This window comes from Hemiscyllium ocellatum, chromosome 24, assembly GCF_020745735.1.
Source record: "Hemiscyllium ocellatum isolate sHemOce1 chromosome 24, sHemOce1.pat.X.cur, whole genome shotgun sequence".
Taxonomy (NCBI): Eukaryota; Metazoa; Chordata; class Chondrichthyes; order Orectolobiformes; family Hemiscylliidae; genus Hemiscyllium; species Hemiscyllium ocellatum.
Window position 1 is genome coordinate 56,062,759 of NC_083424.1, and position 26,992 is coordinate 56,089,750.

At 42.7% G+C, this 26,992-nt stretch overlaps 1 protein-coding gene across 2 annotated transcripts in view; it reads left to right on the top strand.

Annotated features, from left to right (window-relative positions):
* Window positions 1-1,479: 1,479 nt before the first annotated feature.
* The window catches only part of upb1 (ureidopropionase, beta), a 136,412-nt gene continuing 110,899 nt past the window's right edge, over window positions 1,480-26,992 (top strand). For both annotated transcript variants that reach the window (XM_060844090.1, XM_060844093.1), the window contains exons 1-3: window positions 1,480-1,609; window positions 3,913-4,084; window positions 25,604-25,691. In XM_060844090.1, the coding sequence (XP_060700073.1) occupies window positions 1,494-1,609; window positions 3,913-4,084; window positions 25,604-25,691 (376 nt within the window). In that variant the 5' untranslated portion in view covers window positions 1,480-1,493. The remainder of the gene's footprint in view (window positions 1,610-3,912; window positions 4,085-25,603; window positions 25,692-26,992) is intronic.

Below are 26,992 nucleotides of genomic sequence, written 5' to 3' on the forward strand. Positions count from 1 at the left end.
GGGTTAGCGTCCTTCAAGGCGGTCTTTGAGATAATGCGGACTTGCCGAGCTGAATTCATAAGTTCTATGTCCATGAAGACGGCCTAAACTGTGACCTTGGATTCATGTTGTGTTACCCCACCATATTGTTCTGTACTTGTTAAATTTTCCTTACTGTCCTGTTTTAACACTATTACCTTGATAACTTGTTGAGATATCTCTACTCTTAGTGGACACTTTACTCACACCGTCTGACACTTGATCACCTGTAGAGACTTATTATTCCACTTAAATAATTTTAATGACCTTTTGATCGCTCTGATCCTTGGTCTCTCTGCCTATAAATTCTGTGTCCATGTGCTTTTCCTTACTTCACTTGACAAAGGGACAGTATTCTGAAAGCTTGTGATTTGAAATAAACCTGTTGCACTACAAGCTGGTGTCTGTGACTTCTGACCTTGTCCACCCTGGTCCAACACAGGCACCTCCACATCCTGATTTCTCTTCACAGATGCTGCCAGAACCTGTTGTTCAAAACAGAGCAATTTCTGTCTTCGTCTCTGATTTACATAATCTGCAGTTCTTTCAGTTTTTATCTCATTGTTGCTTGTAGGTTCGCAAATTGGCCACTGTTTCTCACGTGAGTGGGGTTGGTGCAGATTGGGAAGGATGCAATACAAATGCAATCCTCACCACCTCATTTCGCAGGGCATTGTTGGCCAATTAAGGGCGTGGAGAAAGTGAGGACTGCAGATACTGGAGCTCGGAGTTGAGAGTGTAGTGCTGATATTCCTGATGAAGAACTCTGGCCCGGAACATCTATTCTCCTGCCCCTCGGATGCTGCCTGACTTGCTGTGCTTTTCCAGCACCACAATTAGGGGTTTAATTGGAAGCACACTAGCTTTCGGAGCAACGGTCCTTCATCAGGTGATCCTTCATCAGGATTGAAGGAGCGTCGCTCCAAAAGCTAGTGTGCTTGGTGGCACAGTGGTTAGCACTGCTGCCTCACAGCGCCAGAGACCCGGGTTCAATTCCTGTGTCAGGGGACTGACTGTGTGGAGTTTGCACATTCTCCCTGTGTCTGCGCGGGTTTCCTCCGGACGCTCTGGTTTCCTCCCACAGTCACAAAAATGTGCAGGTTAGGTGAATTGGCCATGCTACATTGCCTGTAGTGTTAGGTGACGGGGTAAATGTAGGGGAATGGGTCTGGGTGGGATGTGTTTCGGTGGGTCGGTGTGGACTTGTTGGGCTGAAGGGCCTGTTTCCACACTGTAAGTAATCTAACCTAAACCTGTTGGACTATGACCTGGTGCTGTGTGACTTTTAACTTTGTCCCACTGCAGCATCTCCAACTCATCACAATTAGGGGTGTGGCCAGGGCTGCCCAAACTGGACAGGTGACGGGCCGACACTTGTCCAATCAGGACAAAGGAGAGCGGTAGTCTATCCAATCCGGACAGGGGGGGGGCGGGGCCTCCGCAATGTTTCCAGCAGTTTCTCTGGGCGGCCGGTAATGGCGGCGAAGATGGCGGCTGAGGAGGTCAGCTCTCTGGAGGACTGTCTAGAGGAGCACCTTCCACCCGCGGTGTTCCAGCATGTCCGGAGGATGCTATATGGCAAAGAGACGAGGTGAGGAGCGGATGGTAGAATGTAGTCCCCGCACAGTGTGTGTGTGTGTTAGTGAACTACAATCCCCAGAGAGCCCCGCGGCTCCAGGCCGAGGGTGTGGGTCAGCCTGCTGTCCCGTCAGCACTTAGATTTCTGAGGTTTTTTTCCCCTTTGTAACTCATTTCATTAATTTGTCCCGAACTAAACTTCACCCGTCCACACAAAGTTGTCTTACTAAACGCAAGACTTTGTGGTAGAAGGGTCTCCGATGCGGTACTGAGGGAGTGTTGCTCTGTCAGAGGAGCTGGCTTTGCATGGAGAGCAAGGAATGTCTCTGTACCTGAAGTAGTGGCCAACATTTACTTTTGAATCAAGGTCGCAAAAAAAACAGATTATTTGGGGGTATATCTTTCCCACTACTTTTGTGGGTCTTTGTGCATTAATTAGCTGCTGTTTCCCATATTTCAAATGTGACTACATGCTTAACTGGCCCTACAACATGTTAGGCATATACTGTGATGTTGATCGTTTCCTATATAAAAGCCTTCTCTTTAATGCGTCCCTCAGCATGTCGTCCTGAACCTTGAAATGTGCTTGTTTGCAACACTTGGTCTGGGTTAATTCCTTCTGGAAGACCAAGTTTCAGGCAAACCTGAGTGTATTTGAGGTTGAGCTTGTAGGTTTTTGATCAACAAGACTAGGGTTATGGAGTACAGTAAGGAAGTCAGACTTGAGGCCAGAATCAGACCGGCCTTGATCTTAACGAATGGCAGTGCTGGAATGGATGGGCCAAATGTTTTACTTCCATGCTTAGTTCTTCTAATCCTGTCCACTTAATGAGTTTCACAAGTGACTGATAGTCATTAACACCTTGCTGTTCATGAGCTCCTGCTGTGGTCAATATTGGCATGTTTCTTAAATTAGAGCAGTGAATGTTTCATTGGCTCTAAATTTTTAGATCTCGAGGTGAAAAAAGGTACAAGTACAAAGTTTTCTTTGATTCACAATACTTGCTGACTTGCTAAATAGTTTCTTAAGCTTTTTATCTTAAACTGACCCCAAACTGTTTCTGTTAATAGCAAATCTTGTGTTTACAGATTTACTACCATGAGCAGAGATACTTTGATCCAGTCAAGAGAGACCTGGCTGCACGATGTCATAGAACCAGAGAAAAGTTATAGCACTGAAAGAAGGCATTCAGCCCATCGTGTTTACACTGACTAAATAAATTAGCTGTCCATTCTATTCCCACTCCTTCATCCCTTGCAGTTAACAGCACCTCCACTTTAAATAAGTTGTTTGTTTAAGTAATTTGTCTCTCTCTAAAACACCAAACTAGGCAATGGACAGATACCCACTCATGTTCCATCTGAGCCTTCTACCTATCACCTTTAAACCTGTACCTTCTTGTAATTGACCCCTCTGTCTTGAAAAGACGTCTTCCATATCCATGATATCGAAGTTCCTTTTTTTTTGAAAGATTAGATTAGATTCCATACATTATGGAAGCAGGCCCTTGGACCCCACAATGAAACATTCACCTTACCTCCGAAGAGTAATCCACCCAGACCCATTCCCCTATCCTATATTTACCCCTGACTAATGTGACTAACACTGTGCAATTTAGCACAGCCGATTCACCTGACCTGCACCTCTTTGGACTGTGGGAGGAAACCAGAGCACCCATAGGAAACCCACACAGACATGGGGAGAATGTGCAAACTCCACACAGTCATCAGAGGTGGGAATCAAACCTGGGTTCCTGGCGCTGTGAGGCAGCAGTGCTGCCATTGTGCCATTGTTTTATTTTGTACACCTTCATTTAGTTCCTCATAGCTATAATCTCCAAGGCCTGGCAACATTTTTGTAAATCTCTTTTGTGCTCTCCCTAATGTCCTTCCTGAAACCCTAGCTGAGGCCTAATTAGTTCTTGTTTAGTTTCAAAGTTACATGTCTGCTTTTGTATGCAATATCCTTACTCAATGAAGGAAAACCTGAATGGATGCAGCTCCAACAACACTGAACTAGCTTGACACCATCCAGAACAATGTAACCCACTTGATTGGCACCATATCCACAATCGTCCACTCCCTCTGCCACCAACATTGACTCACAGCAGTGTTCTGCTGACAAGGTAGACTACAGACATTCACCAAAGATCCTTAAGCAGCACCTTCTAAAATCACAACTGGTTTGATCCGGAAGGGCAAAAGCAACATATGCATGGGAGCAACTGAGATTTTGTGGAAAGTAGTTGTATAAATGAAAATAAAAGCCCGAATTTTAGATTGTCGAGCATTAAGTGTACATTTTCTGTTTTGCAGAAAGCTGGATTTGCCGAAGTCAGCTTTGACAGCCTCTCTGGAGAAGGACTTTCAGCTAAAGGGTTTTGGATTTGAGGCCGCCACAGAGCAGCTCCGTCAGCCTCGAGTTGTGCGAGTGGGACTTATTCAGAACAAGATTCTCCTTCCTACTGATTCCCCTGTGTCTGAGCAGGTGTGGGATGGTGTGGGCTTGCTTCAGTGTTTGAATTGAAACCAGTGCAATGACTGTGGACGTCCTAAGAAATGACACTTCACTTACAGACTACAAATAGGGCCAAGTGGTTCCTCTGTACAGTGGAAACTCGATTATCCGAATGTGATGGGCAGGCGCTATTTCGTTTGGATAATCGATTATTCGAAAAATTGAGTAAATGCCTTTCCTCTGGGGCTTGGGGTTTTTAAAGTCTGCTCTCTAGTCAGGAGACTGCAGCAGCACACTGTGTGAGAGACCCAGCCTCCAACACTGCGCCACCCCCACTGTCCAACACCGACCCTGCCCCCCAGCGCACAGTGCGTGAGCCCCTGTCCCCAACCCAGTCCAGCCCTGCCCCCAGCACAAAGTTTGCAAATCCCCGCCCCCAACACAGCCCCCTCACCACCACCCGTCCACTCCCGGCCCCTCTCCAGGGCAGCTGGACTGTACGCCAACAACAAGGCACCTGTCGCTGTCTTTGTGGGGTGAGTCTTCAAATAGCACGCACACAGACACAACCACAGACACACGCAACTTTTTACTGGAATTTTTTGACAGGTTCCATGTTTGCCCTATACAGGACAATATTGGAGAGATTATTCCTGGGGAGGGGGTTAGGGTACACCCCTCTGTAGAACTCGAGAGAGAGAGAAAAAAAGGAGGGAGGTTAGTCATTTGGAGATGGTACCTTTTAATCATAGAAACAAAAGACGCGGTCACTGCTGGAAACACATCTTTAGTGTAATGTTTCTATCGGGACCTCGATGTCCTTCGGATACTCCGTTTTTTGGATTATTGGTATTCGGATAATCGATTTTCCTCTGTATATACCTTCTCTCACCATATCTGAAAAATCTTTCTATTTCCTGTTTCCCTCTGTTTATCTAGCTTTCCTTTAAACGTTTCCTTTAAACTTTATTCATTTCAGACACTCCCAGTGGTAGTAAGTTCCATCTTCTAGATAAAAACCTTCCTTTAAATACTCTTACGTTTTTGGGTTCCTAGCTTTAGACACCCCTAGAATTAGAAATATTTTCTTCAGGTCTGCTTTATTGAATCTTTTAATAAATTCAGGCCTCCAAATGATCACCACTTTTTTTTTGCAGAAAAGTGCCTAATTTTTGAGCTTGATTAGACTTTCCTGATAAATATAATCTTTTAGTTCTGGTATTACCTGTGCAATTTTTCTTTCTGCACCCCCTTTTTTAAATTCTTTTAGTGAAATGGTCTGATCAAGAACTGGGGTTTTGCTCCCAGATTAGGTGCAGAGAAGTGATAAATTCCCACTGGAATACTGTGAAGAGTTTTAATCCCCTTACCTACCTCAGGAAAGATACTGGTGTTGGAGGCGGTACAGAGAAATTTTGCTAGGCTGATGTAAGCTATGGAGAGATTGTTTTATGAGGAGAGGTTGAATAGGTTGAGCTTTTTCTTGTTAGCATGTTGAAGAATGAGACTGCCTCATTGAATCATAACATTATTAGAGAATTTGACAGGATTGATGTGAAAAAGTTGTTTCCCCTGTAGAAGAATTTAGGACTAGAGGGCATTATCTCAGAATAAGGGGCCGTCCATCTAAGGCAAAGATGAGAGGAATTTCTCTTTGGAGGAATTATTTATCGGAGGGGTTTTGAGGCTGAATCATTAAGTATATTTAAGGCTGAGACAGACAGATTTTTAATCAGGAAAGGAATCACCAGTTTTCTGACATTATTTGACAGAACAATAACCCCCCATGTATTTATGTATTTTTTGTTTAAGAATGACTCATTTTACTCAAGGTTAAAGGTATCTCATATCTCCTCAATGGTGCCTTACTATCTCTAGCTCTCTAAATGTCTCCGGAGACCAGATCCAAGGAGGTATCTCTTCAAAAGAGTATGATGGCTATCCAAGAAATTATATCGCAATTTCTGCTTTGCACATACAGGGTTCCTCACTGAGTACCTCAACTGGAGGCATCTGATCATTTAAGTTGCCATCTGTCTGTTGACTCATGCGTGTCTTTACTCTGACCCAATATGTGAAAGTTGGAAGTGTTGTTTACAGGGTGGAACTTGGGATTTCCAGGTATATGCTTCATTTTCTTCATGATGGAGAATCTCTATTGTGAAAGTTCAGATACAGCTTCACCCATCCTACTTTTCAATTCTGTTTCTAGCCGATGAGCTGTGTTGCCTTGTTTTCTTTTTTCAAACCTGTTATTTTTGGTTGTGAATCTGTAAAGAATCAAAACTTAGAAAATATGAGCAGGAGTAGGCCATTTGGCCATTGCACCATCTGTCATTCACTCTGATCATAAGTGATCATCCAACTCAGTCCCTGCTTTTGCTCCATAACCTTTCAGCCTCTTTAGCCCTAAGAACTAAACCTAACTCCTTCTTGAAAGCATTCATTTGTTTTGGCCTCAACGGCTTTCGTGGCAGAGAATTCTACAGGCACACCAAACAAATTCCTTCTCCTCTGTCCTAAATGCCATATTCTGTATCCTTAAACTGTGCTCGCTAATTCTGGACTCCTCCCTCCCCTCCAGTCAGTGGGGGTAGTCTTTCTGTATTTACCCTGTCTAATGCTATTATAGGTTTCTGAGATCTACCCTCATTCTTCTGAACTCCAATGATTAGAGTGCTAACTGATCCAATCTTTCTTCATATGCCAGTCTTGCCAGGAATCAGTCTGGTAAATCTTTGTGGTTCCTTCCTCCCTCCACAGCTAGAATGTCCTTCTTCAGATAAGGAGATCAAAACTGCACACAATACTCTTCAAGTTCTGCATAATTGCAGCAAGACTTTTCTGCTCCTGTATTTGAATCCCCTTGCTATGAAGACCAACGTACCATTTGCCTGCTGCACCTGTATGCTAACTTTCAAGAACACCTGTGTCTGGTTGCACCTCTTGCTTTCCTGATCTATTGCCATTCAGATAATAATCTGCTGACCTGTTTTTGCTACCAATGTGGATAACTTTATATTTGTACATATTATACTTCATCTGGGATCTATCTGATGAATTTGTCCAAATCACACTGAAGCATCCTCCTCACAGTTCACCCTTCCAGTCAGCTTTGTGTCACCTGCAAAGATGGAAGTATTACTTTTAGTTTCCTCACCTAAATCATTAACATGTATTGTGAATAGGGGATCTAAACACTGATCCTTGTAGTACCCCAATAGTCACTGGCTGTCAATTAGAAGAAGTTTCTTTTGTTTCTATTATTTGTTTCCTAACTACCAACCAGTTCTCTATCGATGTCAGTAAACTATCTGCTACTCTGAGAGTCATAGTTTCATAGTCATACAGTAGAGAAGAGGCCCTTTGGTCCATCAAGTCTAAACCAATCCATTTACGCTAATCACACCTTCCAGCAATTAACCCTTGACTGTTATGACACTTCAAATGGTCATTCCAACATATTTTTTTTTAAAAGGCTGTGAGGTTTCCTGTTTCTACTGTCCCAGGCATTCCAGATTCCCACCATCTGAGTAAAAAGCTTTTTTTTTTCTCAAATCGCTTATAAACTTCTGACCCTTCAACTGAAATTACATTCTTGGTTTATTGCTGCTTCAACTGATTGGAACAGCTGCTTTTTGTCCAACCTGTCCATGCCCCTCAATCTTATGCACTTCTATATGATGACTGAACCTTCTCCAGTCCAATGGAAAAAAAAACGAGCTATTCCAGCCTCTTTTCCTAGCTCAGATGCTCCAACCCACTCAACATCCTGGCAAACCTCCTCTACATTCCTTCTAGTGCAATCATTCCCATAATGTTTAACTTGACATACTAACCTCTTATATAGGACCTTGCCAAAAATCTTCTGAAATTCCAAGTAAGCCACATCCTCTGGTTCCCCTTTTTAACTCTCCTTGCTTGTTCTCAAACTTCCATCAGATTTGACCAGCATAATTTCTCTTTCGTAAATCCACGCGGACTCTCTGATCTTGTCACTGTTTTGCAAGTGCTCTGCTTTTAAATCTTTAGCATTTTCCCCACTACTGATGTCAGGCTAACTGATCTATAATTCTCTATTCTCTCTACCATGGAATCAGAATCACTTCAGTGTGGAAACAAGCTATTAGGCCCAACAAGTCCACACTGACCCTCTGAAGAGTGTCCCATCCACACCCATTCCCCTACCCTATTACTTTTACACTTTCCCCTGAATAATGCTCCTAATCTACACATCCCTGAACACTGTGTAATTTTGTATGGCCAGTTCACCTAACCCGCACATCTTTGGATTGTGGGATGAAACCCATGCAAACATGGGAAGAATTTGTAAACTTGACACAAATGGTCACCCAAGGCTGGAATCGGACCTAGATCCCTGGTGCTGTGAGGCAGCCGTGCTAACCACTGAGCCACCATGCTGCCTTTTTTAAATGGTGGGATTATATTCGAGCCCCCAATCCATAGAAACCATTCCAGTATGTTTAGAAAGATGGCCGCCAATTAATTCAGTATTTCTTGGTCCACTTCTAGGATGTGGATTATTGGGTCCCGGGGAATAATTGGCCTTTAATCCCATCAATTCCCTGCACGATTTCCTTCCTCTCACTGGACTCCATGTTACAACATGAGGACAGATAGCCAAAGCAAATCAGCCTCCCTATACCTGTATTTGCAACACAGTAAAATTTGAATTGTTTTGAAACATACAATGTGGTGAAGTTCAGTGAGAAGCCTTAAAAGTTACCAAAGGATATCTTTTTTAAAAAAAAGCAAGAATTGAGGGCAAGCTAGTTAGTAAGATAAAAGATTGCAAGAATATTGTTAGGTACTTAAAAAGTAAGAGAAAGGCAAGAGTGGACATTGGATTGTTGGAAAATGAGGCTGGATAAGTAGTAATGGGGAACAAAGAAATAGCACGGAACTGATTAGGTAACATGTCTTTCACCATGTACATGGACACACATACACTTGTAGCATACTAGAACCACCAGAGAGGGTGCAGTGGTGAATGCAGTGCCGTCACTAAGGAAAAGGTACTGGGTAAGGCTGAAAGATGGATAAATCACCTGGGTGAGATGGACTTCACCTCAGATACTTGAGAGCGCTCAGGAGATTTTGGAGGTATTGGTGATTTCTGGAATCATTTGAGTTAGAGGGTCCCAGAGAACTGGAAAATGGCTAAGATAACATCCCTTTTAAAAGGGAAGGAGACAGAAAGCAGGAAACAATAAGCTGGTTAGCCTGACCTGGCTCGTTGGTTGGATTTTAGAGTCCATTATTAAACATGAGATTGTGGAGTATTTGAAAGTGCAGGAAAATAGGGCTGAATCATGCCTGATGAATCGGTTGGAATTCTTTTGAGGTAAAACACCAGTTAGACAAAAGAGAGCCAGTGAATGTGATCTATTTTCCGAATTTCCAGAAGGCCTATGTCAAGGTGCCACTCAGGATGCTAAATAAGATAAGAACTTAAGTCTTGGGCACTAGGTGCTAGCATGCATATGGGATTGGCTGACTGGCAGAAGACTGAGAGTAGATAAAGGGTTCTTTTTCAGATTGGCAGCTGCTGACTAGTGGAGTTCCCCAGGAGTCATTGTTGGAATCACGACTAATCACGTTTCCCAAATTTGCAGATGACCACAAGATTGACAGGCCCGTGGGGTTGGAAGGTGCTGTCTAAGGATCTTTGATGAATTTCTGCAGTGCATCTTGTAGATAGTAAACACTGCTGCTACTGAGCACCGATGGTGGAGGGATTAAATGTTTGTATATGTGGTGCCAGTCAAGCGGCTTGCTTTGTTCTGGATGGTGTCAAGCTTCTTGAGTGTTGTTGGAGCTGCACCCATCCAGGCAAATGGGGAGTATTCCGTCACAATCCTGATCTGTGCCTTGTAGATGGTGGATAGAGTTTGGGGTGTCAGGAGGTGAATTACTCGCCATAGTATCTCTGATCTCTGACCTGCTCTTAGATCACTTACAGTGTGGAAACAGGTCCTTCGGCCCAACAAGTCCACACCGACCCGCCAAAGCGCAACCCACCCATACCCCTACATTTACCCCTTACCTAACACTACGGGCAATTTAGCATGGCCAATTCACCTGACCCGCACATCTTTGGACTGTGGGAGGAAACCGGAGCACCCGGAGGAAACCCACGCAGACACAGGGAGAACGTGCAAACTCCACACAGTCAGTCGCCTGAGTTGGGAATTGAACCCGGGTCTCGGGCGCTGTGAGGCAGCAGTGCTAACCACTGTGCCACCGTGCCGCCCTCTTCTAGCCACTGTGTTTATGTGGTGAGTCCAGTTAGGTTTCTGGGCAATGGTAACTCCAAGGATGTTGACAATGGGGGATTCGGTGATTTTGTCATACCATTGAATGTCAAGAGTCGGTGGTTAGTACATGTCTGGCATCTATATGGCGTGAATGTTACTTGCTACTTGTTGGCCCAAGGCTGGATATTGTCTAGATCTTGTTGCATTTGAGCACTGACTGCTTCAGTATCTGAGGAGTTGAGAATGGTGCTGACACAGCAATCATCAGCGAACATCCCCAGCTCTGATCTTGTGACAGAGGGAAGGTGAACTGGCTGAAGGTTGTTGAGCCTAGGACACTACCCTGAATGAATTTTTTTTTTAATCCTCTGTTGCTAAATCTAAACTGCATCCAGTTCTTTTTTGACCAATTTGTATGCCTCTCATACTATTGCAAATTTCTCTTGCTAGCCATAGACTAGTTCCCATTTGGGCTATGTTTCCTGTTTTATATTTGTTCCACAGGCTCTTTAATGTTTGTCATTGCCTGTCCATAATCATCCCTTTCAGTAACTTTCTCCCATTTATCATAACCAGCTCACACTTCAAATAGTTTCCTTTATTTAGATTCAGAACCTTAGTCTGAGAATTAGTTACATCACTCTCCACCTTAATGAAGAATTGTCATATTATGGTCCCTCTTCGCAAGGGGCCCTTTCTAATTCCCAGTCTTGGATATCCTCTTTGTACTGATCCAGAAACCCATCCCATACACATTCCAGAAATTGCTCCTCTATGGTATTGATTTAATTTGCCTAATCTGTATGCAGAATTAAGTCATCCATAATTACATCTGTGCCATTGTTAGCATATCTAATTTCCTATTTAATATCTTCCCTGGCATTACCACTATAGTTTGGGGGGGTCTGTATATTTGACCCCGGCTGTCATTTTCTGCTCCATGGTCTTAATTAAGCTCCACCCATATAGATTCCACTTCACTGGAGGTAATATTTTTTGTCACTATTGTGTTAATTAGTGTTTTATTAGCAAGCTGTTCCAACTTCTTTTCCACTTGCCTGCCCTTCCTAAAAATTGAATACCCCTGGATTAAGCTCTGCATTAAGGCTTTGCTTTTTCAAATTCTTAGTCTCGCTTACATTAGTTTGCACTGTGGCTCTGCTTTAATCTTGCCCTTGAATTCACTGCCTGTCACTTATTTCTCATTCCGTTTTTGCCCTTGTCTCACTCTGTTCTGTCTCCCTGGATGGGTCCCGTCCCCCCCCAAAACCAGTTTAGTTTAATCCTTTTGCAACTGCATGAGTAGATAAAATAAAGAACTGCTGCTTCTGGACTCTGAAATGAAAACAGAAATTGCTGGCAAAACTGAGCATGTCTAGCAGCATCCTTAGTAGATATTACATGCATGAGTAAATATTCCTTCGGCACACCAGTGCCATTACAGCCTAGTTGCAACACATTCAGCTTTTACTGCTCCCACCTCCCCTACAACTGGTCCCGGTATCCAAAGTGGTATATCTGTTAGTTGAGGAATAGACACATGAGACTCCTGGAATGCCTTCCAAGTCTTCTTACTCTGCATGGTAGTTATCTGTTCCCTACCTGTCAGTGGAGTTGTAGCCTGTGAACTGACTACCTCTGTACATGTCATCCACAGTACTCTGAGCCTTGTGGATGCTCCAGTATCCGCAGCTGCCACTCCAGCTCTAAAATCTGAGCTGCAGGATCTGCAGTTGGATACATTTTTCTACACACGCTATGCTCTAGGCATTGGAACTGTGCTCGACGTTTTACGTTGAGCAGGAGGAGGACACTACCGCCTTGATCTCTCCTCCTTTTGACTTACCTCTTTAAATTGAACCCCGAGATTGCCCTTAAAAAAAAAAATCAAAATGTGTGAAGTAATGTGAAACCTGCCAAGTAATTTAGTCAAGCGTTGCTTAACAGCTGGGAATTTAAATTTTTTCCAGTTTACCTCATGGTTGTGCTGGGGTTTAAGAAAATGCAAATGCAGAAATTATCTGGCAGTCGGTGATTGATCTAGTAGAATATGGGGAGACTGACTTGCAAATATAAAATTCAAACAGTTGTCAAACATCAGAAGAATGAGGAGATTGAATTATTAGATCGTATGCACTGATTGTTCTTTATAAAGTGTAGTAAGTAGGTAAAGTCACTTTTCTGTAATAGTATATACAATCCAGAATAAAGGATACTTGGTGATCATGACAGACGGGGTCAGTAGATACCACCTTATATTAATAACTTTAAAGAAATAGAGAAATGGAATAAAATGTCTTGAAATTTTTTCACAAGAGGATAAGTGCAAAGTGTAATTGTATGAAGTGGAATTAGAGAGTTACTTTGGTATCTGGACTAGTGGTTATAGGAATTGCTAAAATTTCTGTGGATGGAGTCAATATCCTCCCAGATAATGTTTTTATAAAAGTTATAACTTCACCACCTTTAATCACAACACCTGATTGAGGTTAAAGAAATAAAACAGTTGGCAGAAGTAGGGTGGCACATGGTTAGCACTGCTGCCTTACAGCGCCAGAGACCCGGGTTCAATTCCCGTCTCAGGCGACTGACTGTGTGGAGTTTGCACGTTCTCCCCGTGTCTGCGTGGGTTTCCTCCTGGTGCTCGGGTTTCCTTCCCACAATCCAAAGATGTGCGGGTCAGGTGAATTGGCCATGCTAAAATTGCCCGTAGTGTTAGGTAAGGGGCAAAATGTAGGGGTATGGGTGGGTTGCACTTCGGCAGGTCGGTGTGGACTTGTTGGGCCGAAAGGCCTGTTTCCACACTAAGTAATCTAATTAATTAATCTAATCTAAGTAATTCCAGGTATTTTTCCATAGTGTGTGGTTACCAAAGCAATTTCTACAAGTCCATCACTGGAGGTCAGTAATACCACAAACTGTCAGTAGCCAAAACTTTCTTTAAGGACGGGAATGATTCAGAAGTGTTGGAAAAGTCTCTGCTATTTGAAATTCAAAGCAGACTCGAAGATAATTAAGATGATACAAGTGGCTTACAATTGAGCTGAGGCTGGAGTGCTATTATGTTAAAACATAGAAAGTAGGATCAGAAGTAGGCCATTCAGCCCATCAAGCCTGCTTTGCTATTCAATTTGATCATGGCTAATCACTGAACTTGATAGGCTGTTCCTCCTCCTTCCCATGTTCTTTGATCTCTTTAACCGATTGTGTGATTTCAAGGAGATGGAAATAACAATGTTTTAACCTTGACCACTTTGTGTTCCACAGGCTCACCATTCTCTTGAAGAAATTTCTCCTCATCTTAGTCCTAAAATGTTTATTCTGTACCCTTAGATGGTGATCAATGGTTCTGGCCCTTCCCCCATCGCAATTGTAAACTTCCTTCCTGCATCTACCCTGACTTGTCCTGTCAGAATTTTATAGGTTTCATTGAGTGTCTTCTGAACTCCAGGGATTATAATTCTAACAAAGTCAACCTTTCTGACAGAGTTCTAATGAGAAAATGGAGACCACCTCATCAATCCGTGGACTCTTGGTGAGCCTGACCTCAGTGGTGGGCAAGTTGTTGGAGGGAATCCTGAGGGACAGGATGTACATGTATTTGGAAAGGCAATGACTGATATGGGAAAATCAACATGGCTTTGTGCATGGGAAATCATGTCTCTCAAACTTGATTTGAGTTGTTTGAAGAAGTAACAAAGAAGGTTGAGGGCAGAGCAGTAGATGTGATGTATATGGACTTCAGTAAGGCATTCGACAAGGTTCCCCATGGGAGACTGATTAGCAAGGTTAGATCTCATGGAAAACAGGGAGAACTAGCCATTTGGATACAGAACTGGCTCTATGGTAGAAGACAGAGGGTGATGGTGGAGGGTTGTTTCAGACTGGAGGCCTGTGACAAGGGGAGTGCCATAAAGATCGGTGCTGGGTCCTCTACTTTTTGTCATTTACATAAATGATTTGGATGCGAACAAAAGAGGTATAGTTAGTAAGATTGCAGATGACACCAAAATTGGAGATGTAGTGGACAGCAAAGAGGGTTACTTCAGATTACAACAGGATCTGGACCAGATGGGCCAATGGGCTAAGAAGTGGCAGATGGAGTTTAATTCAGATAAATGCATGGCGCTGCATTTTGGGAAAGCAAATCTTAGCAGGACTTATACACTTAATGGTAAGGCCCTAGGGAGTGTTGCTGAACAAAGAGACCTTGGAGTGCAGGTTCAGAGCCCCTTGAAAGTGGAATCGCAGGTAGATAGGATAATGAAGAAGGCATTTGGTATGTTTTCCTTTTATTGGTTAGAGTTTAAAAATGTGTTGCACAGGAGTTGGGAAGTCATGTTGCGGCTGTATAGGACTTTGGTTAGGCCACTGTTGGAATATTGTGTGCAATTCTGGTCACCTTCCTATCGGAAAGATGTTGTGAAACTTGAAAGGGTTCAGAAAAGATTTACAAGGATGTTGCCAGGGTTGGAAGATCTGAGCTACAGGCTGTTTTCCCTGGAGCGTCGGAGGCTGAGGGGTGACCTTTTTCGAGGTTTACAAAATTGAGGGGCATGGATAGGATAAATAGACAAGGTCTTTTCCCTGGGGTCAGGGAGTCCAGAACTAGAGGGCATAGGTTTAGGGTGAGAGGGGAAAGATATAAAAGAGACCTAAGGGGCAACTTTTTCTCACAGAGGGTGGTACGTGTATGGAATGAGATGCCAGAGGATGTGGTGGAGGCTGGTACAATTGTAACATTTAAGAAGCATTTGCATGGGTATATGAATAGGAAGGGTTTGGAGGGATATGGGCCGGGTGCTGGCAGGTGGGACTAGATTGGGTTGGGATATCTGTTTGGCATGGACAGGTTGGACCGAAGGGTCTGTTTCCATGCTGTACAACTCTATGACTCTAAATATTAGTAATGCCCAGATATCAGAAGGAGATATTAAAAGCAGCTGCTGAAACTCATGTGGCAGGACATGTAGGCATTCAGGAAGCTTGAATGCTGAACAGGTAAGTCACCTGTTCAAGTCTTCAAAGGATGTAAAGCAGTTCTGTAAAACGACAAAAACGTTAGTGAGAAAACCTGAAAATGTGATCAAACCAGCACCTTTAATCACTGCCAATCTAGGCCATCTGTGTGGAGTTTGCACATTCTTGCGTGTTTGCACGTGTTTCCTCTGGATGCTCCTGTTTCCTTCCACAGTCCAAAGATGTGCTGGTTAATTGGATTGCTCATAGTTTCCGTGGATGAGCAGGCTAGTTGTATTAGCCATGGTAAATGCAGGGTTACAAGGATAAGATGGGACAGTGCGTCTGGATGGAATGGTCAGTGTAAGCTCAGTGGGCTTTCACACTAAGGAATCTATGATAAGCAGTAAGTGATAGGTGTCACAAAGCGATCCCACAACCAACGGTTAAGGAAAGTCAGTAAGGAAGGTTTGTAGAGTGACTTATCAGATAGATACTCCTGGTGGCAAGATGAAGAGTTAGATATCACATAATTATATTCTGGAAATATCATCCTAATAGGAAGATAAGTAGAAGGTGTATGTCAGGTGGAAAGATGACGGATAGCAAGATTGAGCTAGAAGGCGAGGTGACAGTTTAAAAACTGCCTTCTCTAATTTGACTAGCATATACTGGGACAGATGTATTTAGAAGCAGGGCAAAGGGATGATCTAGTAAAGTTGCTTAAGAAATTCAAGAAAATCATGATAAATATACCAGGATATACCATACTGTGGTTATTGGGGAATCAGTACTGATTTTTTAAAAAAAATCCTCTGGTTAAGCCGATAGTCAAGCTTAGATGAAAACAATAGTTCAATATATACTACAAAAACGAGGGGAATTTGTCTCAGACATGCCTTGGGGCAAGGGAAGTATTACCAAAAACCATTCAAGTGGAAGGCTCTGAAAGAATTCCCTGTTCCTAAACCAAAGAGGAAATCGTGAGATTTGTATGCATCGGAACTGTTTCCCTAATTTCAGCGCAGTAGCTGTCACTTTAACAGATTTGTTCTGAAAACCAGTAGAGCTGGTACGTTCAAGCATAATGCCAAGTAGCCTTTGAAAAGTTGAAGGCAATCCTAATAAATGAACCATTTTTGTCTGTCACTGACTTGAAGTATTTTAAAATGCAATTGATGCGAGTGACTTCAGGGTACGTGCAGTCTCATTGCAAGCAATGAATTAAAAATAGAAAAACCATCAGGATACTTTTGGAACAAATTAAACCAGTTTCAGAATAAATGCTGTCCAGTGGAAAAGGATATTTTTGGGATTAGTTTTGGCTCGTGAGCATTTTGAAGGAAATGGTGATGTACGGCCTCTTATCAGCGCTTTTTTTTGTTAATCTTTCATTGCTTAACTGTTAATCCAAGGTAATGTTTTGGGGACTGTTTTAAATCATGTCAATAAAGAAAACATCTGGAAGAGCCTAATAATTGCTGAAACAAACTAAAAAATAAATTTAAATAAAAATACAAATAAATGCAAGATTGCATGGTTGAATCAATAATCCCATTGTAACAATGTAAAAATTGTTCACATTTCCAGGATAAATAATGTAATAGCAGGTGCATGAACAAGAAGGTGATTGTATGGATATAGTTTAAGGATTTGAGAAGAATATTGCAAGAAGTTGCTTAAATGCTTTACAAGGGATGGATGATGGTGTTAAGTTAAGTTGAAGCACCTTTAAAACAACACTTCATTTCCTTTTAAAGGTGGTAGCTTTTTCTGTCTCTTTGGCCTATTAAATCTTGTGAATTTGTGGGCTGTAAACTGAAATGGAAGTTCAACTGCAATAGTGTACCCAGGGATGACTTTTACAACTTGAAAATCAAGTGCTGTTGAGTTGTGTGATACAATTTTTTTGTTTTTAAAAAAAAGACAAATGTGAAGTTGAACAGCAAGAATCTTTCCTTTTTTTAATGTATAAGAAAATGTATAAAACTCTTGATTATACAGAACACTGAGCCCCCTCAACTGTCTAAGGCTGAGTTCCAAGGATACGATGTATAATGTAAAATGTATATAGGGTAAATGGGTATGATCTAATTACTATTGCAGAAATGTGGCTCTAAAGTGACCAAGACTAAGGATTGAATATTCAAGGGTATTCGTCATTTAGGAAGGACAGGAGAGAAAAAATGCTACTACACATCCTTTTTTCTAAGGAATTAGATCAGTTCATTTGTGAAAGAGGATCTTAGATTGATTCTACGACTTGATCTTTCAATTTAAGGAGAGCTAAGAGTCAGCAAGGGAGAACAAGCATTGATTGAAGTTGTTCCCAGTAATGATGATGGAGGGCATGATCTAAATTGGGAAATTCAAGGTATATGTAACGTGTGATGTAGTAATGATATGTAACTGGAAGTTGCATATTAGTAAACCTAACTGCCGAATGATGACTGAATCCCTGGAGTGTGTATGACATGGGTTATGCAGCAGTACGTTGAACAACCAACTCTGGTTTGGGCTATTTTTGATTTAATTTTTTTAAAATGTGGGCATTGTTGGCTGGGTCTGTATACATGGATGCAATAGTTGAAGCCTGATCAGGGCTTTATAAGTATTTAGAATACCATCCCTGATTTTGTACACAGTATTTCTGTGTGAAGTATTACACTCCATATACATTAAGATCATCTCAGCATGTCTTGCTCCTTTCACAGAAACCTCCAGAATGGTGTATATTCTTTAGTATAGGGCTGTTGCCTCTCCCTATGTCTGGAAAGACTATCTCTGACCAGGAGAACTGCATTGCAGTGTTAGCCTAGACTGTGTTCAAGTCTGTGGAATGGGATGTGAACCTTCTCTGTTTGAGGTGAGGATTCCTATCAAGGATTCAGGGCTAACCCCTTAACATATGACCCTTCTTTGCTCTCTCATATGATCTGATTATCCCACATTCCTGCTTACCCTGATAACTTTTCACACACATGCCAAGAGTCCATATATCTGTGCCTTATAAATATTCCAAGCTCTAAATCTAACCACTTTTGGGGAGGAGCACCACCTATACAGAGAATAATCTCTCCCATGGATGTCTCCAATGGGTAATGTGTGACTTTTTAAGTGACCCCTGAATTCTCAATTCTCCCACAATAAGGAACATTCTCTCTGCTTCCACCCTGTCAAGATCTCTATCAAGTTGCCACTTATTTGTTTCATCTCCAGCAGGTATTAGCTTAGTCTATCCAATCTTTCCTCATAAGACAATCTGTTCATTCTAGGTAATTGACTAGCAAACCCTGTCTGAATTGCATCTAATGCACTTACACACAAGATGAACACTGCATACATTACTCCCTTGCATTCAATTCTCTTCATAATAAAACGTAGCATTTCATTAGCTTTCCTGATTACTTGCTGTACCTGCATACTAATGATGTTATGGAGCAAGCTAGACCCCCTCAAAACATTTCATGAGCGGAACGCAGACACTAACCTTTCCAGTTGTTTTAAGCAGCTATAACGTGGATATTCTAGGAGTGTGTTATGCAGCTGACCCAACCACTGAGTTTTAAACAAAATTTATTTACAGACTACTGAATGAAACATTCCAAAAGAGAAGTGCACCTTGAATAACTTAACCTATCTGAAAACCCAGTCGACTGTATTGCAACTTAATGATGTTCCAAATTTTGCAACATACCCAGAAACACCCCCTTGGCAAAAGAAGGTAAAAATCAAATATAGTTTCTGACAGGAATAATGTCAGAGAACGAGTGAGGATCAGCATAGAATTGATTTTTTTTTTGTCTTTAGTAGCTTCTCTGGGTTCCTAGCTAAAACTTGACTCGCAGCTGCAAGCAAAAAGCTTGTTCAAACCAAACAAACCCTCAACCAGGAGAACTGACCACTACCTTTTCACTGCACAAGTGTTTTTTATTTTAAGAAAAAATGCTTAAAAGCTTTTTTAAGTAGATATATTTCCAGACACATCGAAACTTCTGCCTTTAATGGCCCCTCTGGAAAAAAAAACTAGGGACAGAATAACCTTGTTTCTAAATAAAAAAACCATCAATATCTAAAGATGGCTTCATTTTAAAACCCCATCCTCTTAAATTGTTAGTACACTACAACACCGGTATATATTTATAGTCCATGTAATGTGCGCTAATACATTGTTTCAGTCCTTTTACTCCTGCCACCGAATGCCAGTTTCTTATCCAAGACTCGGCAATGCAGCAGCAATTATGTTTTCTCGTCCTGCCACGTGTACAATTTTCAAATTGGCTGTAACAACAAGCTCCATCTAAACTGTCTGGACTGTTTGACCTTGAACTTCTCCATAATCTTCAATGAGTTTGATCAGTGTATATGATTGTCATATGTTACTTGTAACGTAAACATTGAAATGTTGTAATGCCAGCACTGAGCTCAAAGTCTCTTTCTCACCTGTTGAATATATCTGATGACTGTTCAAATTCCTGATAGATCTTGCTATCTTATCATTCTCTTCCTGTAAGAGCATAGCACCGACATCCAAATCACTCTCATCGATGGCTGCCTTGAATGGTTTTTTGTAATTAGGTGTGGCAAACACTGGGGCAGTGGTTAACACAGCTTTCTGGCTCTCAAATGCCTTCTGACAGTTTGCTGTCAATTGATTCAGTGGGTTTCAGTGAGTGGAGCAGCCACCCTGCTAAAATTTGGAACAAATTTCCAATAAGACCCACTCGATCCCTGGAGTCATGGTACTGCACTTTTTGTCGATGGCATGCATAGGGCCATTTGTCCATGTCCAATAATGTGGCCCAAGAAGGTGACTTGGGCTTTGGTAAATTCACTTTTAGCCAGGCTTATCACCAAGTCTGCCCCTCAACAATTGATCGAACAATTTTGTTAAAGGATGCAAATGTTCTTTCCACGTGTGACTAACAATCTAGGTCATCAAGATAAACCAGACAATTCGGTAATCTGGAAATGACCTTATTGCTTAGTCTTTGGAATGTGGCTGGCATGTTTTTCATAACAAATGACATGACTTCAAATAATAGTCAATTCTGAGCAAGTCCAACTTAGAAATATAAGTTGCCTGTCCCACCTTTTCCGCAATCTTCCAAACGTGGAATCGGATACGCATTGGTCTTTATAACTGCATTGACCTTGCAATAGTTCACACACAATGTCTAGTGTCTATCACCTGTCCTCTTCCTCTAGCCAGAAAAAGACTGAGGGGTCGCTAAGGTAATGGCTTTTTTTTAAACCTCTTGGCAATTTTATGCAGAGGGAATGGAAGCTAGGGCAGCTGCATGTTCCTCTTGCTGGATGTGGGATGTAAGGGTTATCACTAATATCCCTGCTGACTTCACCTGTGAGAAATGCACTCAACTCGAGCTCCTCACAGACAGCATTAGGGAACTGGAGCTGGATGAACTTCGGATCATTTGGGAGGCTAAAGAGGTTAAAGATCTATAGGAAGGTAGTCACACTTGACTTACAGGATAAAGGTAGCTGGGTGACTCCCATGAGAGGGAAAGGAAATCGGCAGTTAGTGCAGGGATCCCCTGTGGCCATTGCCATCAATAATAAATATACCACTTTGGAAACTGTTGGGGAGGAGAACAGGAGATGTTATTAATAGAAGATTCAATGGTTAGAGGAACAGACAGGAGTTTGTGGTCGCAAATGAGACTCTGGAATGTATGTTGTCTCCTGGGTGCTAAAAAGAAGCTAAAAAGTAGGCCAAACAGTAGTAATCTCAGGATTGCTATCAGTTCCATGGGCTAGTGAGGTTAGGAACAGAGTGAGTGCAGCTGAACGCATGCATTCAGAGCTGGTGTAGGAGGGAGGGCTTTAGACATGTGGATCATTGGGATGCCTTCTGGGGAAGGTGGGAATGGGTTACACCTTAATGAAAGGGGTTGTCAAGGGCGGGTGGGGGTGGAGGGTTTCTCTACTGAGTCATTATGGGTAGAAGTCCGAAACCAGAAAGGAGCAGTCACTTTACTGGGAGTTTTCTATAGATCCCCCACAGCAACAGACATGGAGGATCAGATTTTGGAAAGATGCAGAAGTAACGGGGGTGGGGTGGGGGGGTTGGGGGGGGGGGGCGGGGTGTGTTATGGGTGACTGGAACCTCCTTAGTGAAAATAGTCTGAATGGAGCAGACTTTGTCAGGTGTGTCTAGGAAGGATTCTTGACTCAATATTTGGATAGGCCGATGAGAGAGGAGGTCATGTTGGATTTGATGCTTGGCAATGAACCAGGACAGGGGTTAGAACTCTTGGTGGGAGAGCATTTCGCTGGTAGTGATCACAATGTCCTGACCTGTTACTATAGTCATGGAGAGGGATAGGAGTGGATGGTATAGCAAAATATTTAGTTGGGGGAGGGGGCATTACAGTGCTATTAGGCAGGAACTGTGGAACAGATCATGGAATCATCATAGAATCCCTACAGTGTGGAAACAGGCCATTCGACCCAACAAGTCCACACCAACCCAACGAAGAGTATCCCACTTAGTCCTGTTTCCCTATCCTATTACTCTACATTTCCCTGATTAATGCACCTAATCTACACATCCTGAAAGTAATGGGCAATTCAGCGTGGCCAATTCACCTAACATGCACATCTTTGGACTGTGGGAAGAAACCCACACAGGCACAGGGAGAATGTGCAAACTCCACACAGATGGTCGCCTGAGACTGGAATTGAACCCAGGTCCCTGGCGCTGTGAGGCAGCAGTGCTATCCACTGAGCTATTTTCTCAGGGCAATGCATGACAGAAATGTGGAGGTTGTTTAGGGAGCACTTGGTGTGAGTGCTGGATAGGTTTGTCCCACTGAGGCAAGGAAGAGATGGTAAGGTGAAGGAGCCTTGGATTACGAGATGTGGAACATCTAGTCCTAGAGATGTACAGCATAGAAACAGAACCTTCAGTCCAACTTGTCCATGCCAACCAGATATCCCAACCCGATCTCATCCTACCTGCGAGCACCTAGTCCGTATAGCTCTAAACCCTTTCTATTCATATACACATCCAGGTGCCTTTTAAATGTTGTAATTGTATCAACTCTACTACCTCTGGCAGCTCATTCCATACACGCACCATCCGCTGTGTGGAAAACAAGTTGCCCCTTGGTTCCCTTTTAAATTTTTCCCCCCTCACATCGAACCTGTTCCCTTTTGTTTTGGACTCCCCCCACCCCAGGGAAAAGACTCTTGTCTATTCACCCTATCCATGCCCCTCATGATTTCCTACATCTGAGGTCACTTTTCAACCTCCAACGCTCCAGGGAAAACTGTCCCAGACTATTCACTCTCTCCCTGTAGCACACATCCTCCAATCCTGGCAACATCCTTGTAAATCTTTCCTGAACCCTTTCAGGTTTTGCACCATCCTTCCGATAGGAAGGAGACCAGAATTGCACGCAATATTCCAATAGTGGCCTAACCAATGTCCTGTACAGCCACTACATGACCTCCCAACTCCTGAAATCGATACTCTGAACGATAAAGGAAAGCATACCTTACGCAGCCTTCACTAACCTATCTACCTGCGACTCCACTTTCAAGGAGCTATGAACCTGCACTCCAAGGTCTCTTTGTTCAGCAACACTCACTAGGACCTTACCAGTAGGTGTATAAGTCCTGCTATGATTTGCCTTCCCAAAATGCAGCACCTCACATTTATCTAAATTAAACACCATCTGCCACTCCTCAGCCCATTGATCCATCTGGTCAAGATCCTATTGTAATCTGAGGTAACCTTCTTCATTGTCCACTACACCTCCAATTTTGGTGTCATCTGCAAGCTTACTAATTATACCTCCTATGCTCACATCCAAATCATTTATATAAATGATGAAAAGTAGTGGACCCACCACTGATTCTTGTGGCACTCCACTGGTCACAGGTCTCCAAACTGAAAAACGACCCTCCACTACCCTCTGTCTTCTACGTTTGAGCCAGTTCTGTATCCAAATTATCCTTGTATTCCATGAGATCCAACCTTGCTAACTAGTCTATCATGGGGAACCATATAGATCACATCTACTGCTCTGCCCTCATCAATCTTTGTTACTTCTTCAAAAAACTCAGTCAAGACTGAGAGACATGATTTCGCACACGTAAAGCTATGTTGACTATCTCTAATCAGTTCTTGCCTTTCCAAATACATGTACATCCTGTCCCTCAGGATTCCCTCCAACAACTTGCCCAATACTGACGTCAGGCTCACTGGTCTATAGTTCCCTTGCTTGTCCTTACCACCTTTCTTAAACAGTGGTACCACGTTAGCCAATTTCCAGTCTTCTGGTACTTCATCTGTGACTATCGATGATCCAAATATCTCAGTAAAAGGTCTAGCAATCACTTCCCTAGCTTCCCACAGTTCTAGAGTACACCTGATTGGGTGTTGGTGATTTATCCACTTTTATGCATTTCAAGACATCCAGCATTTCCTCCTCTTTATTATGGACATTTTTCAAGATGTCACCATCTATTTCCCTACATTCTATATCTTCCATGTGCTTTTCCACAGTAAATACTGATGGAAAATACTCGTTTAGTATCTTCCCTCACCTCCTGCAGCTCCACACAAAGGCCGCCTTGCTGATCTTTTGAGGGGCCCTATTCTCTCCCTTTATTACCCTTTTGTCCTTGATGCATTTTTAAAAATCCTTTAACTCTATTTGTCAACTTTTGAACAAATCCCATACTGAGCTCCCAATCTGTTATGGACCGGACCAGACCCCCTCAAAACAGTTCAAAAAGGTAGCCTGCACCCTAACTTTGCTCGTTGTTTTAAGCAGGTGTAAGTGGATATTCCAGAAGTGATGTAGCTGGCCCAACCACTGATTTTAAACAAAATAGGATTTATTTACAGACTACTGAATGAATTGCAAACAAAAAAGAACCAAATTTAGAATTACTTGATCTATTTGAAAACCCAGTTGACTCTATAGCAACTTAGTGATGCTGTTCCAAATACTTGCGACATTCCCAGAAATGCCCCCTTGGCAAAATAAGGTAAATATCAAATACAGTTTCTGACAGGAAAGATGTCAGAGTGAGAGGATCAGCATGGATTTGCTTCTTTGCACCCCAGCAGCTTCTCTGGGTTTCTAGCTAAAACTTGACCAGCAGCTGCAAACAAAAAAGCTTGCTCAAGCTGGGAGAATTGGCCACTTCCCTTGTGTGCAATTCTGGTCTCCTTCCTATTGGAAAGATGTTGTGAAACTTGAAAGGATTCAGAAAAGATTTACAAGCATGTTGCCAGGGCTGGAGGATTTGAGCTATAGGGAGAGGCTGAACAGACTGAGGCTGTTTTCCCTGGAGCATAGGCTGAGGGGTGACCTTATAGAGGTTTACAAAACTGAGGGGCATGGATAGGATAAATAGACGAAGTCTCTTTTCTCTGGGGTCAGGGAGTCCAGAACTAGAGGGCATAGGTTTAGAGAGAGAGGGGAACGATATAAAAGAGACCTAAGGGGCAACTTTTTCACATAGAGGGTGGTACGTGTATGGAATGAGGTGCCAGAGGAAGTGGTGGAGGCTGATACAATTGCAACATTTAAGAGGCATTTGGATAGGTATATGAATAGGAAGGGTTTGGAGGGATATGGGCCGGGTGCTGGCAGGTGAGACTAGATTAGGTTGAGATATCTGGTCGGCATGGACAGGTTGGACCGAAGGGTCTGTTTCCGTATTGTACATCTGACTCTGTGTTTTTAAAAAACACTTAACTTAAAAGCTTTTGTAAGTAGATATTTCCAGACATACAGAAACCTCTGTCTTTACGACCCCTCTGAAAAAATAAATTAGGCACAGCATTATCTTGTTAAAGGAACGCATCGTCACAATGATTTGCATTTTAAATACTGGGATGTCCAGATCCCTTTACATAGAGTTCCGCAATCTGTCTGCCTTTAGATAGTATGCTTATTTTTGATTATTCCTGCCAAAACGTCTTAGTGAGCACCATGTGTTGGGGAGGGGTGCATTTATTTTTTCTTTTGGACTAATATAAGTAATAATACCTACCTGTGAAAGTATGACAAGACAGCTTGGAACCAGTCTTCAAAGATGCAATTTTGAAACTGGACCATTAATCTCTGGGGATTGGTAGTCTGTTTTTCATTCAGATGTTTCTCATTCCATGCGAGCAGGGACAGGAGGAACATGTTGATGGAACTTTACAGCCACCATGTATGAAATGCTGGCAGCTTCTGTAATCCATGAATTGTCCTGAGTTTTTAATGGGCTGGTATTCTGTTCTGCAGGTAATAACTGGGCTGTTTCTTTTTATTTAACCCCTCAGGTTGCTGCCCTTCAGAAACGAATCGCAGACATTGTGGAAGTGGCTGCCATGTGTGGAGTGAATATTGTCTGCCTCCAGGAAGCCTGGAGTAAGTGATCCCTCCTTCATAGGATAAGATGCCAGTGTAAACAAAAAGCTGCCTCTGCCATTCAATAAGATCGTGACTTATCTGTTTACATTTCAAATTCCATATTCCCATCTACCCCTAATTAACTTTGATTTATCTTGTCCAACAAGAATCTGTCCATTTCTTGTTATTCAATGTTTCTTCCCCCCCCCCCCCCCACCCCGTCTTCAAAGAACAAATAATAGTACAGCGCAGGAGCAGGCCTTTCGGCCCTCCAAGCCTGTGCTGACACATTTTGCCCTTCCATATTAAACCGGCGAACAACAGGTGAAAAAAAATCCCTCGCCTCTGCCCTAAAACAATGACTCCTAACTTAAAATCAATTCTCCTTAGTACTAGGGTCAGACAGCATCAGAGAAGCAGCAGAGTCGATGCTTTCGGTCAGAACCCTTCATCAGGACTGAGGAGGGGGGGGAGGGAACTCTGAAATAAATACTGAAATAGTCGAGCTGGGGGAAGGTAGGTGAGATAGTGGTAAGAGAATGCAGGTAAGGGGTTATTGTGATTGGTCAGTGGGAAGGATAAAGCAGATAGGTGAGAAGGAAGATGGACAGGTTAGGTTAGGTCCGGTCAGGTCAAGCAGATGGGGAGGAAGAGGGGGCTGGACATAGGATGAGGTTGTGGGTGAGTAGATTTTGAAGCTGGTGAACTGTGTTGGAGCCACTGGGCTGTAAGCTCCCAAGGCGGAATGTAGGTGATGTTTTTCCAGTTTGCATGTGCTGTCATTTTGACAGTGGAGGAGGTCCAGGATGGGCATGTAGCCAGAGGAGTGGTGGGGGAATTGAAATGATTGGCAACCAGAAGGTGGTCTTTCTTCGACCACATCCTGAATATTTTTTTTCCAAAATCCAAATGAAGCCACGTGCAAACTGGAGGCACATCACCATAGGAACTTAAGTAATACTCAGTTTTCCTGCCAAAATGAGCAACTTCACATTTCCACACATTGTGTGATTGGTCAAATTTTTGCCCACTCATTCAGTCTATCTTATTCTTCTGCAACTGCCTTGCTACTTTTTCATGGCATACTTTCCCACTTTCCTTGGTGTTACTTACAAATTTTAGTTTTGTCTTCACTCCCTGATTGAGGTCATTGATATACTTGGTAAACATTTTGGGCTTTAGCACAGACCCCTGGAGGACTCCACTAATGGAACAAATTACTGCACAGGGGTTACAGAGAATTGCCAGGGCAATAAATGCCAGTGAGGCTGTCATCCCCTGAATGAATGTTTTAAAATGCAGAGGTCACGGAGGATTCA